This window comes from Barbus barbus (genome assembly GCF_936440315.1).
Source record: "Barbus barbus genome assembly, chromosome: 24".
Taxonomy (NCBI): domain Eukaryota; kingdom Metazoa; phylum Chordata; class Actinopteri; order Cypriniformes; family Cyprinidae; genus Barbus; species Barbus barbus.
This window is the reverse complement of record NC_136752.1, coordinates 16,650,908-16,666,500: the sequence shown is the minus strand read 5'-3', so window position 1 is coordinate 16,666,500 and position 15,593 is coordinate 16,650,908. Positions and strand designations below refer to the sequence as shown.

General features: G+C 37.6%; 1 protein-coding gene across 2 annotated transcripts in view; it reads left to right on the top strand.

Moving 5' to 3' along the window:
- The window catches only part of LOC306844250 (A-kinase anchor protein 12-like), a 37,588-nt gene that overhangs the window by 13,814 nt on the left and 8,181 nt on the right, over nucleotides 1–15,593 (top strand). The window contains exon 2 of one of the 2 annotated variants that reach the window (XM_079376236.1): nucleotides 5,859–5,961. In XM_079376236.1, coding sequence (XP_079232362.1) covers nucleotides 5,859–5,961 — 103 coding nt within the window. Of the gene's footprint in view, nucleotides 1–5,858; nucleotides 5,962–12,060; nucleotides 12,434–15,593 lie in introns of those variants that run through there. The other variant, XM_079376237.1, reaches the window with a different exon arrangement.

Here is a 15,593-nt window from a genome sequence, read left to right as displayed (position 1 = left end):
TTTAGGGTCAATATTCAGCTAAATGTCAAACCTCATTACACAAAACCAGGGCCAGAGTGGGACTCTTTTTCAGCCCTGGAGTTTCATGCCTTAGACCGGCCCACTATGTTTTTTTGTTTATTTTTTTGTTTTTTTTTTGTACTGGCCTTTTCAGTGCTGCCTTTGCACTATCTATTATACATTTTTTATCTATTAACTTTTTTGGACAATAACCTTTTTTTGAGCAAGGTGCAGCTGTCAGGGGAGTCAAAAGATAATTATGTCATCATTATGCCAATTAACTTCAGAAATGGAAAATAAGGGACAATTGTGGTTCTTTATCTTTTTCTTTAAGAAAATAGTGTTTATTCTTGTAGAAAATAAGTGTTTATTATTTAAGAAAATAAGGGACAGAATAAAACATTTGTACTGTACCATAATGTATGTATTATTATTATTATTTATTAATTTATTTATTTTTGGTAATGCATTTTTATTCTCTCTCTATTTAACAGCATTAACTTACAATTAAAGACGTCTTCCCTCAGGTAGAGTAGATGTTTTCCTGTCGTGCTGGATATTGGGCTCATGATTAATAAGTTGTTTGCTTTCGCTCAAACGGATTTTGTACAATCAAAACGGGGACGGTGAAGGGTGCAATTTAGCGCGAGTCCCGTTCGCTGTGAAGCGGGAGCAGCCGGCAGAGGATTCCGCTTGGTCTTAAAGCCTTTGAACTGGCGTCTATGTTCACAAATAAAACAATGATGTGCGCAAAAAGAATGATTAGTTATCAACTGAGAATTTGTAACTGATATGGTCTGGTGAAAATAGTAATATGGGCTAAGAGAAAATAATAAATAAAAAGAGTGAGGCTGCTGAGTGCAGGCAGCCTAGGTAGTTCAATCCATGTGGCATGACACCGGCCCTAGCAGCAAAAAAACAGACCGCTCCCGATTAGCCAATCCGGGCCTGCACAAAACACTGTTTCGCCGGTAGTAATCAGGCTTCATTTAACTGTGAAAGCTTACCTTGTGGTAATCGAATTGCTTAGAGGGTCAGTTCACCCAAAAGTCAAAATTCTGTCATCATTTACTCACACTCATGTTGTTCCAAACCTGTATGACTTTATTTCTGTGCAACATAAAAGAAGATATTTTTTAAAATTGTATGGTAAAAAAAAAACAATTTTCAAATGACCGTGTCCACAGAAGATAGTAAGTAATGCAAGTTTGAAATGACATGGATGAGCAAATGAAGACAAAATTATTGGGTGAACCATCCCTTACAATAAGAGCACTTAGCTCCTCAATTTCAGTTTATCTGGACCTGTCTGCTTCAACCATCAGCTGCTGATTTTGGATCTAAAGTCTTACTCCCTGTAGACTCCTTTCATAACACATTCTGTCATGTTTCGTTTCCACACTCTCCGAACTCGCCAATGGAGTCCCACAGGGTTCAGTATTCTGACCACTGTTATTGTCTGTCTACAGCTTGATTAGTACATCACATGTTTTCTCTTATCACTTCTATAATGATGATACACAGCTTTACATCCAATATTCCCTTTTCATCTGAAGAAGTGATCTCAGTCTGCGTCTCTGACCACTCTGAACTTGGAAGGTTTCTCATAATTACCTCATCTACTGCTGCTCTCCCCTCTCCATCCTTACAATTGGCAGAATTAGATTCAAAATTGTTTTTCTGGCCTACAGTACAGGACAATGCAGGCAGTTTTATATACTGTCTTTTATACACTACCTTTTATATACAGGCAGTGAGTGAATCATACATCAGGCACATACATCATTGTGTAAAACTAGTCCTCCATGTGTCCATCTAGGTTAGGAAACTTCTATATTCTTGTCTTCCAGTGTTGAGATGGCACCCTGTAAATACAGCTATATCTAGTATAGTATAACTCTTACTGACAAGTCTAGCAGTCTTCTGACAAATACTTTAAAATTCAAATATGCCCTTAAAACTAACTAAATTAGCCAAAAATAGATATTCTGTAAGTTTGATGTTATTATTAGGGGCGTATGCTAGTTGTTGCTGTAAGGTCCTTTATGTAAATCAAACGATGACGATGATCCATCTGTCCTCTCCTGTTTCTCTATGTGATACAGTCCTCATCAGCAAGGGGTCAAAGAGGTTAACAGGCATGGATAAGCCATGACCCCCAAGGGGATTTTTATTGCCCTGTGTCAGGCGTATTGTAGGTATGACTTTTTGAATGTGTACAGTGAACTTTTCTCATTTGCTACCATTTTTTCTTCACAGATTATATTACCAGTATTGCAATTAATAGCAAACAGTTAAAAAGTAAAGAGTTAAAAATAAACATGAATTTCAGAATGTATTTTGAGTGTAATGAGTGCATTTTCCGAAAGCTAGAACTTGTAGCTTTGCACATTTGTCACTTATATCCTCTCTGGACCTCTCACAGTATATGTGACAATCCAGTTATCATGTTATGCATGCATTTAAGATCTGGAGTCATGTATCATGATGAATTATGAATGTTGCTTGCAAACATTTACTAGCCTGGGCTTTCAGTTTAATGAGCTATATGAGGATTTGATATACTGTAGTTTACACACTGTTTAAGGCCTTTTTAATGCTATAATTAATCTTAAGGTGTTTAAATTGGCGTTTCAGAGATTGAGGACACAAGTTCAGGTATTCTGCCAAATCTAAATTATTTAACTGTTCATACCAAGAGGCCAAGGTTTGTCCATTGAAGTTTCATTATTCATTACTTTACAAAATATATATATATAGATATATAGATATATCTCAGTCTCATACACTTATCACTTATATGGGCTCCATCTGTTAGTGGGCATTTTAAACCCAAAAGTATGTCAGGTTTGTAAACTTTAACAGTCCAAAATGTCATGGACACCAAAAGAGTGTTGAAAACTTTAGAAGGTCACATCTGTAAGATGACTGTTATTTGAAGTATTTGACAACTGGATAGATGTTTAAGACAGCATGAATTCTCCTCTCCTTTACTGTCTTTCCCTGTCCTACAGAGAAGAGATTTGCACCCTCTCTGCAGAGTGATTTGTGGGATGAACAGCCGTCCCTGAACCTCTGATCTGCAAAATGAAGCAGAGAGGCTGCAACAGAGGAAGGGAGGAAGAGGAGAGAAAAGGAGTATGGCAAATCAGTGCAATACAGGGCAGCAAAACAGATGGAAGTATGAAAAAGATGGGTGCATTTCCAGATAATGACGTTTTAGGAAGGACATAGGAAAACATTATTTTTGTTCTATTAATGTACAGCATAAAAAAGCAGTGCACAAGGCCAGTCACAAATCACATTCGTGACAGCACACACACACTCACACCTGATGTCACACCTCTGTGCAAACCTTATACCCAGAAGTGTGTGGTGCCATAAAGATAAATTGTGTTTACCTTTAGTTATTTCAGATAAACAACTGTCACACTTAAACACACTCACACTCTGTCAGTTTTTTGTTGGTTGAACAGTTGTTAAATGTCCCGGGTGAGTTACGACCTTAGTAAAGGACCACGTGTGTCACCAGCAGGCTCAGACATTGCTCAGTAACCACTCAGCTGGCCAATCAGAGTTGGATACATTTAAAAATAGCAAGAATTTTTTAGCCTAATTTATTAACAGTCATTTTCTTGTCAATTTTCTTCACTGTTATAACTGTCATAAAACCTTCCTGGATGGATCAGTATGGTGGTCTTATTTTCAGCTTGAAAATGTCAGTAGGTGTAGTAGATATCACTTGTCTAAAAGCTCTGCATGGATTTGATCAAGAAAATGGCATGCTGAAATATTAAGTAAACAACTCACAATAGATGACGTGATGTTATATAAATACTTCAGTCTCTCATTAAATTACTTTAGAGCTTATGTACTGCGTTACAGTCCACTCTTCAATAAATATACTGTGGAGAACTGATTTTCATAGTTTATATATTATTGCCAAATATGGAAATATCGGTGCTCATTTCTTTCAGATAATCAAATTTTGTGAAAGACGTGAAATGTTTATGGGGAAATTTGGACAAAAAGAGAAAACCATATTGAACGAATTGAAAAACGTGGATTCACACCTTTAAACTTTGGGGTGGTGTGATTTTTTTATTTTTAAGTTTTTAAAAGAAGTCTATTTCACTAAGGCTGCATTTATTTGATCGGAAAGACAGTAAAACAGTAAAATTGTGAATTATTATTGCATTTTAAAATAACTCTGTTTTAATATATTTTAAAATGTATTCATGTCAAAGTAAAGTTGAATTTTCAGCAGCCATTTTTCCAGTCTCCAATCTCCAGTCACAAATGATTCTTCAGAAATGATTTTAATATAATTATTTGGTGCGTAAATAACATTTCTTATTATCAATGTTGAAAACAGTTGTACTGCTTAATATTTTTGTGGAATAAAATTATTTTTTGTAACATTATAAATGTCTTATCTTTCACTTTTCACTTCACTGAATAAAAGCAATAACTTTTTTAAAAAATCTATTTTTAATTTCAAAAAATCTTACTGACCGAAAACTTTTGAAGACCTTAATGAGTTATGGATCTGTAAATGGCAAGTGGCATCAGGTCAGATAAAGGAGGGAATGAAACAAGGCTGTGGTCAGGGAATTTGGGTGGGGTTGCCCCCATCGGCCTGGAATTCTGTGAAGGGGTCTCAGAATGTGGAGAATGACTGTCATGAGATAGGCCTGGGGGTCAGAGGCCTGGATGGGTTAAAGGGACACCTGCTGGACCACTGTCAAAGTTGGAATAGGTTTGAGTCTTCTTGCTCATGTTTAATTCTGCACCTAAACAGAAAATGTCTTAATGTAATTGCATTGCTCACATTTTTTCCTACAGTCCCACAAGAGAGTCCTTTGTGATTCCTATTACTTTTCTATTATTAAACTAGTCTGAAGCCTAATTGACCTTTAACTTAATAGTACTATGCTGCTCAGAGAGGAAAGTATTTCTGATATGATGCATTGTGTCTCTGATTCCTGTTTTCTCCAAAAGTTTATGGAATTCAAAAGCCAAGCTGAGAGTAAAAAATGAAGGTAAAGGGTGAAAACCCTATACCTTCATTTTATAGAAAATGAAAATGAACAAACATTTATTATGGTTAACTTTTCAGAAAGCCATTAGAGTTGGTGGAGTATACGGGTGCTATTTAGATTACAACCCTGTCCAGCAGTGCTGACTGGATCCAAAATGTGATCGACAGCCCACAGTTGAGAATTGTGACATTCTGGCATCACTGAAATATTTAATGTATCCGAGGGAATTGTGAATGCTTGGTTATGTGAATTCACTGTCCAAATTCCTGAGGCAGTCAGATGGGTAATCTATGTTTGAATCTTTCTAATCTGTTTTATTCTATGACATCAATGCTGTCTTAAATTTAAATGTAGTCAACATGGAAACCGATGCTGAAATTAAAACCATGAACTGTCAAATCCTCATCTTTATCTGAGTTCTTTTCCTGCACCTGTTTTAACACTTTAGTACACAAAAGAAGTGCCAAACCGTTTGAATAGTGCACAGCCCCTTTACCGGATCTTCACAAGAGGTGCCTCCCTTTTGGAAGCCAGGCTGATCCATTCATTTAATTCAACTATCCTTCGGGAGACTCAGTGTGTGTAGATTTTTGATCAAATAAATGCAGCCTTGGTGGGTATGAGAAACTTCTTTCAAAAATATCTTTTAAAAATCTTACTAACTCCCCTAACTTTTTCTGAGCAAAGCCTGGTGAGAAATAATAGCAATACATCATCATTTTGAATAGTTTCACATTAAACCATATCATACCTTTGCTGAAAAGATTGTTACAATTCTAACTCTTCATGTCTCTCTCTTCTTTCTTTCTGTTTTAGCCTCTTCAGAAGAATGGACAGATCTCTATTTCCAGTCTTAATGGGAAGACAGATGATCAGACAGAGTATAATGGCCACACGGAGGAGAACCCACCGGCTGAGGGTATGTGCTTGAACATTGTGTGCATATATCACACTCATATCTTTATTACCATGTCTGTGTGCGTGGTATGACAATGACTGACTCTAATAGTGGGCCGCCTCCCAGCATCAGGGGTCTCTGTGTGTGTGAGGCTTAAAATGTGATCTTTATCTTTTTATCTGTGTGCCCTCTTTCCTCAACTGATCCTTCTCATAATCCCCAACAATCCTGAAGACGAGAACACCTGCATAGAGTCTGCAGTGAGTGGACACCAACATAGACCTCTTTAGTCTCCTAACCATGGTCTGTGAGAAGACTCCAGGGCAAATAATGCATACCATGTTTATTTTGTGTTCCTTTCTTGCTTTTCAACTCAGAGAGACCACCAAGATGCTTCCCCCCAATAATATTTAGCAAGCCATGACCTAGCTGACCCCTTAAAGAGGTGTATGTTTTTAATAAACTAGTCTCATAGCATGTATAGAAATCTTAGGTGTCTTTAAATTTGGAGCTCAAATCACACACTTTGCTGGAATTTCATCATGAATAAAACTAAAAAAAGGAAGGGATATTGAAGAATAGCAAAATGATTGTATAGTGAGTCATGAATCTATGTGGAATAAATATTCTGGAATATAAAATGAGTAATGGTTTTAGTAGTGTATCATATAGTTTTCAAAGGTTAGTGTGACAAATACTGATTCAAGCAGTAAATTCTCAAGCATAGAAAGAAATGAGTACTCTTGATTAAGAGACCAAAATTAAGTAATTATTAAGTCATAAACATTACTGACTTATTGAAGTTCATAACTGAAGTAGCAATACCCAGTTCCTGAATGAATAATTCAGAAAATATCAAACCTAAATGAATTGTTTGTTCACAAATCTGACATTGCTATTTCTCTCATAAACATTATGTATTTTTGTATAAAATGTAACAAAAGAAAGACTGACAGAAAGCAAGAATAGTCTTTCTTCTGAAGTTCTCTACATCTGACAGTGTAAACATATTTACACACGAATAAAACCTGTTTCCTATTGCTGTGGCTTTGGATGCAGTGAGACATTTTGTATATGTAAGTCTGAAGCATGACAATACCAGGACAAGCCCTTGAAACGCTCCCAAAATGCCTCAATACTGGCTTTATTTAATCTGCATGATTAATGCTGTAATGCCATCCAAGAGTATTTAGCCATAATTTTCTAGCATGCTCAGTGCAGCCATTTATTTTCTCCAGCATTCCCAGAGAACCAGAAAAACCCCTGGAACGTTTTATAGAAATGCACTGGGAGAATAATGTGTGTAAAATGAATGTGTTGATATATCTGTCTGTTCTCCATTGTTAAGAAACCTCCCAAAATATGATGCTGTCGGGTTCTAGTGCAACTTCACAATGGAAACCATGTACACAGAGTCAGATAAAGACAGATGAGAGAGAAGTATGATTATTTTGGTGTCCACGCTGCCAAAAATGAAAAGAAAAAAAAAACTGCCGGTATTGTGCAATGTCTCTCCAGCCAAAATCAACAAAGAAGAAAATTGTACTCTCAATATTAAAAACACATATATTTTACAATTTCCTTTAATCGGCATCTTTTCGATTTTGACTACGCCTGGCTTTTCAAATGTTCATGAATACACACACATACAAGCTCACTCATTCACATGATTATACTACTACACATCAACAGGAAATTACAAACACAGGTTTACTTGCCTGACCTAAATGTACAGACATGCAACAGTTACATGTATACAAAAGTTTGCAAATGAATTTTCAGTTGCAAATGAAGTTCTCCCACCCACCCACTTACACACACATACACACACACACACACACACACACAAGCTGGCTGCCAGGCGTTTAGGAGGCGGCGACGTGAGTGAGTCCAGAGAGTGAGCTCAACCATTATCTCATACACAGTCCTCCCCCACCGAGCCGAGTGTGTGTGCGTGTGTGTTTTTACTCTGATAGCATATGAGTCTGTGTTCCATATCAAACATGTTTTAACAGGCTGTATGTGATTATCTATTTATCTTCAGAATTCATTCTTGCTGGTATAAGTGTGTCCCTTTACTGTATATTTTCTTTTTGCTATCCATATGTGTGTTTGACCTATTTCTGTGGAATTGTGTCCACAGAGAGCTCCGCCTCTGGATTGCTTCATAATTTTTTATTGGTGTTTAGAATTTGAATCCAGAAGTGTGATTTGATTTTGACTGTGTGTGTGTGTGTGTGTGTGTGTGTGTGGAGAGAAATTCACTTCTTAGAATCTTTTTTCCAGACCTGCTGTATGATTTGAGGTCAGATTCCTGGAAAATTATGAACATATTTTTATTTTGATTAAGCTTTTTTAAAATAAAAACTGTTCAGGTCAGCGTCTTTTGAAGCTACATAAAATAAGGGAAGTCGTGGCCTAATGGTTAGAGAGTCGGACTTGTAATCCAAAGGTTGCGGGTTCGAGTCTCGGGCCGGCAGGGATTGTAGGTGGGGGGAGTGAATGTCCAGCGCTCTCTCCACCCTCAATACCACGACTGAGGTGCCCTTGAGCAAGGCACCGAACCCCCAACTGCTCCCCGGGCGCCGCAGCATAAATGGCTGCCCACTGCTCCGGGTGTGTGTTCACGGTGTGTGTGTGTTCACTGCTGTGTGTGTGCACGTTGGATGGGTTAAAAGCAGAGCACGAATTCCGAGTATGGGTCACCATACTTGGCTGAATGTCACTTCACTTCACTGCACTTCATTTACACTGATTTCTTGTGTTGAGATTTATTAGTAACTTGGGATTTTCTTGACTGAGTAAACATTTGATGGTACGAGTACATTTTAGTAATACTCGTGCTGTTGATCAGAGAAACACACAGATGAGGAAAGTTGAGATGATGTGAGAATGGAATGTGTGAAGTGTGGAGCGATGAAGGGTTTGGCAGAAAGAGAAAACCACAGAGAGAGTGTGAATATGTGTTTGATTAGTGTAATTTAATTCCTTTCATTTGCAGCAATAAATTGTATAAATGAAAAGAAATGTAAAGAGTGCATAAATAAAAAGAAATAAGAGTTTTCCCTGTGAAAGCATTAAAAGAGTCTAGTTTAATTATCGTTTGGCTGTTAAACATTCATTCTGACTGTGGATATTGACAAAAAGATATTGAAAGTGAGATTTGGTGTGGGTAGACAGGGAATACATAGTTCAGACAATCAAATGTTGGCTTGATGTTTTACATTACAACATGTTTATATGGAATCTCCAAGACCACTGGGCGATTAATAAGAAACACGATTGTCTCATATTGTGTCATTGAGATAATGTCATGATCTAGTAGTTTGCCAACCATATATTGATATACTTTTTTAATATTAGTAATTTAATATTAGGGAAACGGTCTGTTTCAAATAAATTCTGTTTTTCAGAACTTTCTATTCATTAAAAACAATCATACAAAATGTATAAGAAAAATAGTAAGCATTGTTTTCAACATTAAGCAGAAGAAATGTTTCTGGAGTATTAAATCGGCGCATTGAAATGATTTCTGAAGGGTCATGTCACACTGAAGATACTGAAAATTTAGCTTTGCCATCACAGGAATAATCTAGCCTACATTTTCAAATATATTTACAGCATAAGAGACATCTGTCAAAACATTTAAAAAACTGTTACCGACCAAAAACTTTGAATGGAAGTTTACAGTATATTGCAGTATCATTTATGTAGGTACACCAAATTGACTACAACCATTATGATGTCATGGGTACAAGTTGTACCTAGCACTGTGACAGCTCATGGAGTAGTTATGCACTGATCAATAATCTGAGTCATTCTCATAGTATCCTTTCTGAAAAGTGACAAATTAGCCCAGTGAAAGAAAATGACCTAATAGCGAAGGAAACTGGTGAGGGAAGAGGAAGCAATGATGCAAAAGAATGAGCATGCTTCCTGCACAGCATTCCTCAGCTTCCTCTATCCATAGAAAACAAAGGAAATGGGAAGAATAAAATAAGGGAAGCTTGATATAGAGATGTAGAGATGGAGGAAGGTACAAAATGCAGAGATGCCATTATAAAGATAATCTAGTGAGTGAAATCAGGTGAAAGTATAAAGCTGGAGACTGCTGGAGAGTTAGAGACAGTCGTCTGATCCTGGCCAGATCTTCACACAGCTCTCATTTCCTTTTCCTCCCATTATTTCGACATCATCTTCCTGGCCCAAGGAATGCGTGCACACATGAGGGCGTGTGTATGTGGAAGTATGCGTGTACGTGTGTGAGTTGGGGTCTGCAATGACGTCGCAGCATCCCTTGCAAGCCCCCAGGCCAGCGGAAAGCCCACTTCCACATGTTCCCAGCCAAAACAGACCGCCAACTGCTCACGCTTCTGTGTTTGATCACGTTTCCCTGATGTAAGAGATAACATGGATGTCATTCTGGGTATCAGTTTCACCATGACAGACCATGACTGTGATTAGTTGTTGGTATTTTAGCACATCTTACTACATCAGGCTGGAATAGGCCATCTGTGTTAGTTGTGTCTTCATGACCAAATCCTCAAATATGACTCAGCTTATAAGTGATATAAGTAGAGTACAAGCTTCCTCTTTTGAGGAATGTCCATTACAGTAGAAAGGAAGTGACTCACACTGTCTTTAGTGTGAGAGAGTATGGGCTTATTGAATTCCACTCCTATGGAGTCACTGGGGGCAAAAAGCCTTTCCCATATGTCAAATCCCTCTGATCTGAGCCCCATGGCTCTGTCTGTTACTATAGATCACAATAAAGTCTGAGGATGGCTATTCAAGAAGAATGTGCCCTACTTGTCCCCTCTAGCTTTGCACCCAAACACTTAAGTTAATGTCTAGCACTGCAGTCCAGTAACTTAAAACATCAAAATAACATAGCAATCAAATCATAGTACAACTAATGTTGTGGTAAAGTGACTGATACAGAAAGAGCTTTTGGTTTAGTTAGGAGAGCTAAAATACCAATCTTAACCAGATGAGTTTTCGTATAGTCTGATCCAGACCAAACTGGATTAAAGTTGTTATCACCCACTTAGAAGAAGATTTTAGGTGGGAATTCGCACATTCCATGAGAACAATGGCAAGGTGTGAGATGTCTGATTAGACCCTTGTATGTTGAGGAATCTCACTGGTATTCTTCAACCATCCTCCTTCAACAAAACTTGAATGAAATAAGCTGCCTCAGTTTACACTTTGAATGAACCATTAGGACTGTAGAGTGCCAGCCTCATTACTTTAGCATTCCACTAGTTAGTCTGGGAAGCAAATTTGAAATAGAATGTCACTTTATTTGGTAACTTTTCACTTAAGTACAAGGACAGATAATTTTATTAAGGGAGACATAGTGTTTTTCCTCAAATATTTTAAAATAACAAGGTCAGCATATGTTGACACATGGGTCCAAAATTCACTAATGTTGGTAAAATTGGCTTTTTTAAATAAAGAGCAATTATATACAGTTTCTCTGGATGGCTACAAGATACTGTATGGTGTAAATTAGATTGTGTTAAAAATCTATTCTATTTTCCAAAACTCTATGTGGCAACTTATACAGTATGTGGAATATTCATCACAGTAAGCCATTAAACCGTAAATTATGTCTTCTTGTTTTTGTGACAGGTTTGTCAAAGAAATGTCAATTAAAAAAAAAAGTAAAACAGTTTTGGTTGGAAGTATTTATGGCTGAAATGTAGGCCCATGGACTGAGAGTGTTATAGAGGAGAAATAAAGAGTGAGCTTGGTAGAGTGAGAGGGAGAAGAAGCAGAGAGATAAGATGCAGGAGAACATATTGTGAAGGTCCTCATTTCACCCTTGCACATTTTATGTGTCATATTGATCCTGCTGCCTTGGACGAGAGACGGTTGAAGGGGAGATGGAGCTCTGTGTAACATCATGTATAGAAATGCCTTTGATAACTTGAGTAATTTTGCCTCCCTTCACACAGACACAGACACAGACACACATATTTTAACTATGGCTTGACAATTTCTGTCATTTTGAACAGGGAAAGAAAACGTTGGGTAAAAGAATGTTAGAGTTCGAGTGAGTGGGTGGAGGGAGATTGTAAAGAGGAGTGGAGGGGGAAGGAAGAGGGAAACTCATTCAGTAGAGAGGGGCAGAGAACAGCTGAAAAGCTGAGAGGGGGGGGGGGTATGGGTGGGGTGGTCCCACATAGGACATGTGTCAGTGTCTGTTGAAATGTGTGTTACCCACCCGTTCCCCTCATTCTCACCCAGAAACTCAGAAGAGGAGTCGCCTGGCTTCAAAACAAGCTGACCGGACAGAGAAAGAGAGGGAAACAAGAGTGTAGCCTTAAAGCCTATCAGCTGATCGTAGTCTGAGAGGAAGCAAGACTTTTACAAGAAGGGAGTTCAAAAAGCATCACTGTCAGCGAAAGTTAAACAGCAATACTTTCTTTTTTTTCCTGAAAAGTAATTGCAAAAGTTTCTGAAATGCTTGGGACAATAACTCTAACAGGTAAGATGCATCTTAAATCTACGACTTGTTAAAGTTGAGGCATACCATGGTTATTAGGGGACAGTGGGGGGCAGTAATAATTAAGATGGTTTGTGTAGGAAATTCTTGACATTTTGATTATTATTATTATTATTGGGTTAAATTACAAATTTGTTATTCAGTAATCAGTTAAATTTGTGGACAAATTCTAATATCGTCTGCCTGATCTGTAGCTTGTGGCATTATAGAGGACAATGTTGTTAAATACTGTTTAATATCTGTTTTTATGAGAAAATATTTAATTGATTTAATTAATTGCTTTCACTTACCATATCTCCACATTCTTGTGTGTATGTGTTTAATTATTTTGCATTTCGTTAAGCCTTAGAACATATGAAACACCAAGGATTCCTTAAAAGTTTCAGTGTTTTTTTTTTTTTTACAAATACATACAAAAAATAGTTCTGTATTTACTTACAGTGATGCTTAGAGTAGTGAAGTCATATCTCTAGTCTGTGAATGTGAAGCATTAACCTTTAAGTATGGGAGACCAACCTGAACTTTAGAAGGGTTTATCTGTTCGACATCTCATGTAGTATGAGAAAACAGTACAGTTGGTGGGTTTATACATGTACTATATAGAATTCTTGGAAATGTTCAGATCTGATGGGCTTCAGTGGTCTCAGATGTCCTCTTTTTAGGAATTTCAATGAGTTTTTAAGCTCCTCAGATCTTAGTCAGGGTTCTCGAGAGGTGGTGTGGGTGTATGGAATTGATTACCTGCCTTTGATTAGCTGGGAATGTTTATTAGGACTTTATGCGGATGTTCTTATATTTATGTTTATGTCCGTTTAATCAATTTTTTCCTAAACTGATCATTTCATTTTATTTTAATTGGCTTAAATTTCATATATGCAGAACATTGCAGGTTTATTAATTTTCTGTTCACATAATGTAGTTATTCACCACTACCCACTTCCAAAAGTGGATATTGATAGTAAAAGTAATGGAATCTCGATTGTTTCATGATTCACATTTTACGTCAAAGGGAATCACTTCTGTGTAGTTAGTGTGGGAGGTGGGGTAGTTGGTCAGGTAGGGGTCCGACAGTCAGTCTACTGTTGATTCTTCCTATAACTTCCCTAAACTCACAGACTCCACTAATGAACAGCCTGTATTTGCATGTAACAGCAAGGGGTAGGGGGTTGTTGACCATTACCTCAGACTCATCTCAACAAACATCCACCCCTCCCCCGACTTTCTAGACTATCACACCACTGTGATTTCAGATGGCATTTGCTCCCACCCATACCAAAATGCTCACCCACAGTTCCACACTTTAACAGCCACAACAGACACACTATCAAATTCCTTGGCTCGAGTTTCCCCAGTCTGAGCCACCATTGAGACAATGGCAAATGTAGGGCGACTGGTGGATTCACCAAGTCTTTGACCCATTTAGTCTTTCGTACTTGTGTAAAAATACATTTGCACATATACCGTGCCTTCCTGTCTCCAGCTGTGTGAGGCAACAACAGTGTGTCTTTTTGCCTAAAAACGTGTGTCCTACATAGTTAAAACATTACTACAGTGTAAGAAGAAACCTCCTGGAATGTACCCAAATGAGATGTTTGTCAAATGATGTAAAGATGAATTAAGATCATATAATCTGTAGCTGCAGATCTGTCAAGAGAAAAAAAGAGACTGCATGTTTAAGGCAGGTTTTTAGTTTAATTATTTTTGCGCGCCTCTTTCTAAATTTTTGCCTAATTACCATACTACTCTGACATTTTGATTCAAACTTTACATTTTTTCAAACACTTCTGCACAACCGGGAATGTTTAAACTATAAGACTTGTTAATTGTTTTGCTAATCAGTCTTCCATATTACCAAGACTGAGAAAGTTCTATCTGTCATTCTATATGGCTTCCCATAATGCCCTTTTCCCATTTTACAACAAGGATTTTCATCATGGTAGTTTAAGTTCCAGGATGGACAATAGTGTGGGCACCCCACCCCTTTTAGCCAAAGCAGGAAAAAAACCAGGGGCCCATTGTGAGACAAAGAGGACAACACAATACAGTCTTCTTAAGCTGAAGTTTAGAATTTGGTTTGGTCTGTGGGGGGGATGGTTTGTTGTATTGTAGGGGGATGGGGATGCCATTGCATCCCTGTACCACATTGAACTGTGGGATTTGGTTTGTGCTTCACTAAATTTAAAGCATACATTGAAAACACAGAGCTTCTTTTTTGTTTTAAACCAACAGAAAATGGACTGATAAATGTAAGCGAGTGACCACAACAGCATAAAGAGCATCAATATTTTATTTTAATGACTGTCTGTTGTCCTAAGAGTCTGATGTGATGGCAGCCCGTAAATATTAGCCATTCCTGTTATTTCGCTGTGAGATTTTCAAGGTTAGGGTAATCAGTCCAAGACTTTACCAGTCACATAAAAAATCAATTATTCTAGAACAATTTATAAATCATTTTGATCTCTGGCTTAAATTGTTTTGGTAGATTTACCTTTGGTAGGTTTGCTGCCCCTTTATCTCGGCCTGTGTCATACAGGTGTGTAGGAAGCCAAGTAATGTGATATCCATGCATTAAAAATGCTTGGAATTTGTTTTTAAAGTCACTGGGTGGGTTTCAGACACCAGAGCAAGAGCAAGCAGAGCCAGATGTGAACAGTCCCTTGCTAGGTTGGATGTCAAAGGAAAACTGGGCCTCTAGGAGGCTCACACTACATGCAAACTCGACTCCCTCTTCCTAGCCCCACACCCTCAAAACCAACCCACTCTTGTCAAAACACAGATAGGCAAGGGAGGAATTCAAGACATTATGAGTGTGTGTTCTCTTGTTTATCCCACCTGTTACAATTTTATTTCATTTTGTCTTTGGAAGCTTAAGAACTGGGCAAATATACAGACTTAATGAAGATTAATAAAGTGATAACATAATTTTTTGGCTGTGCTTTATTAAATAAGGTAAATTTCATAGTCCAAAAGTTTGGCAACATAGCCTGCATAACTGTGAAGCTTACAACATGGAAATTTCCCCTGGTTGCCTTGATGTTAAATGTTGACATCCTTCCCCAGCTTATATTTTTTTTTGTTGGTGCTCACAACAAAAGAGACCACAAAATGTAAACTTAATATCAAATTGCCATCGTATGCCTGA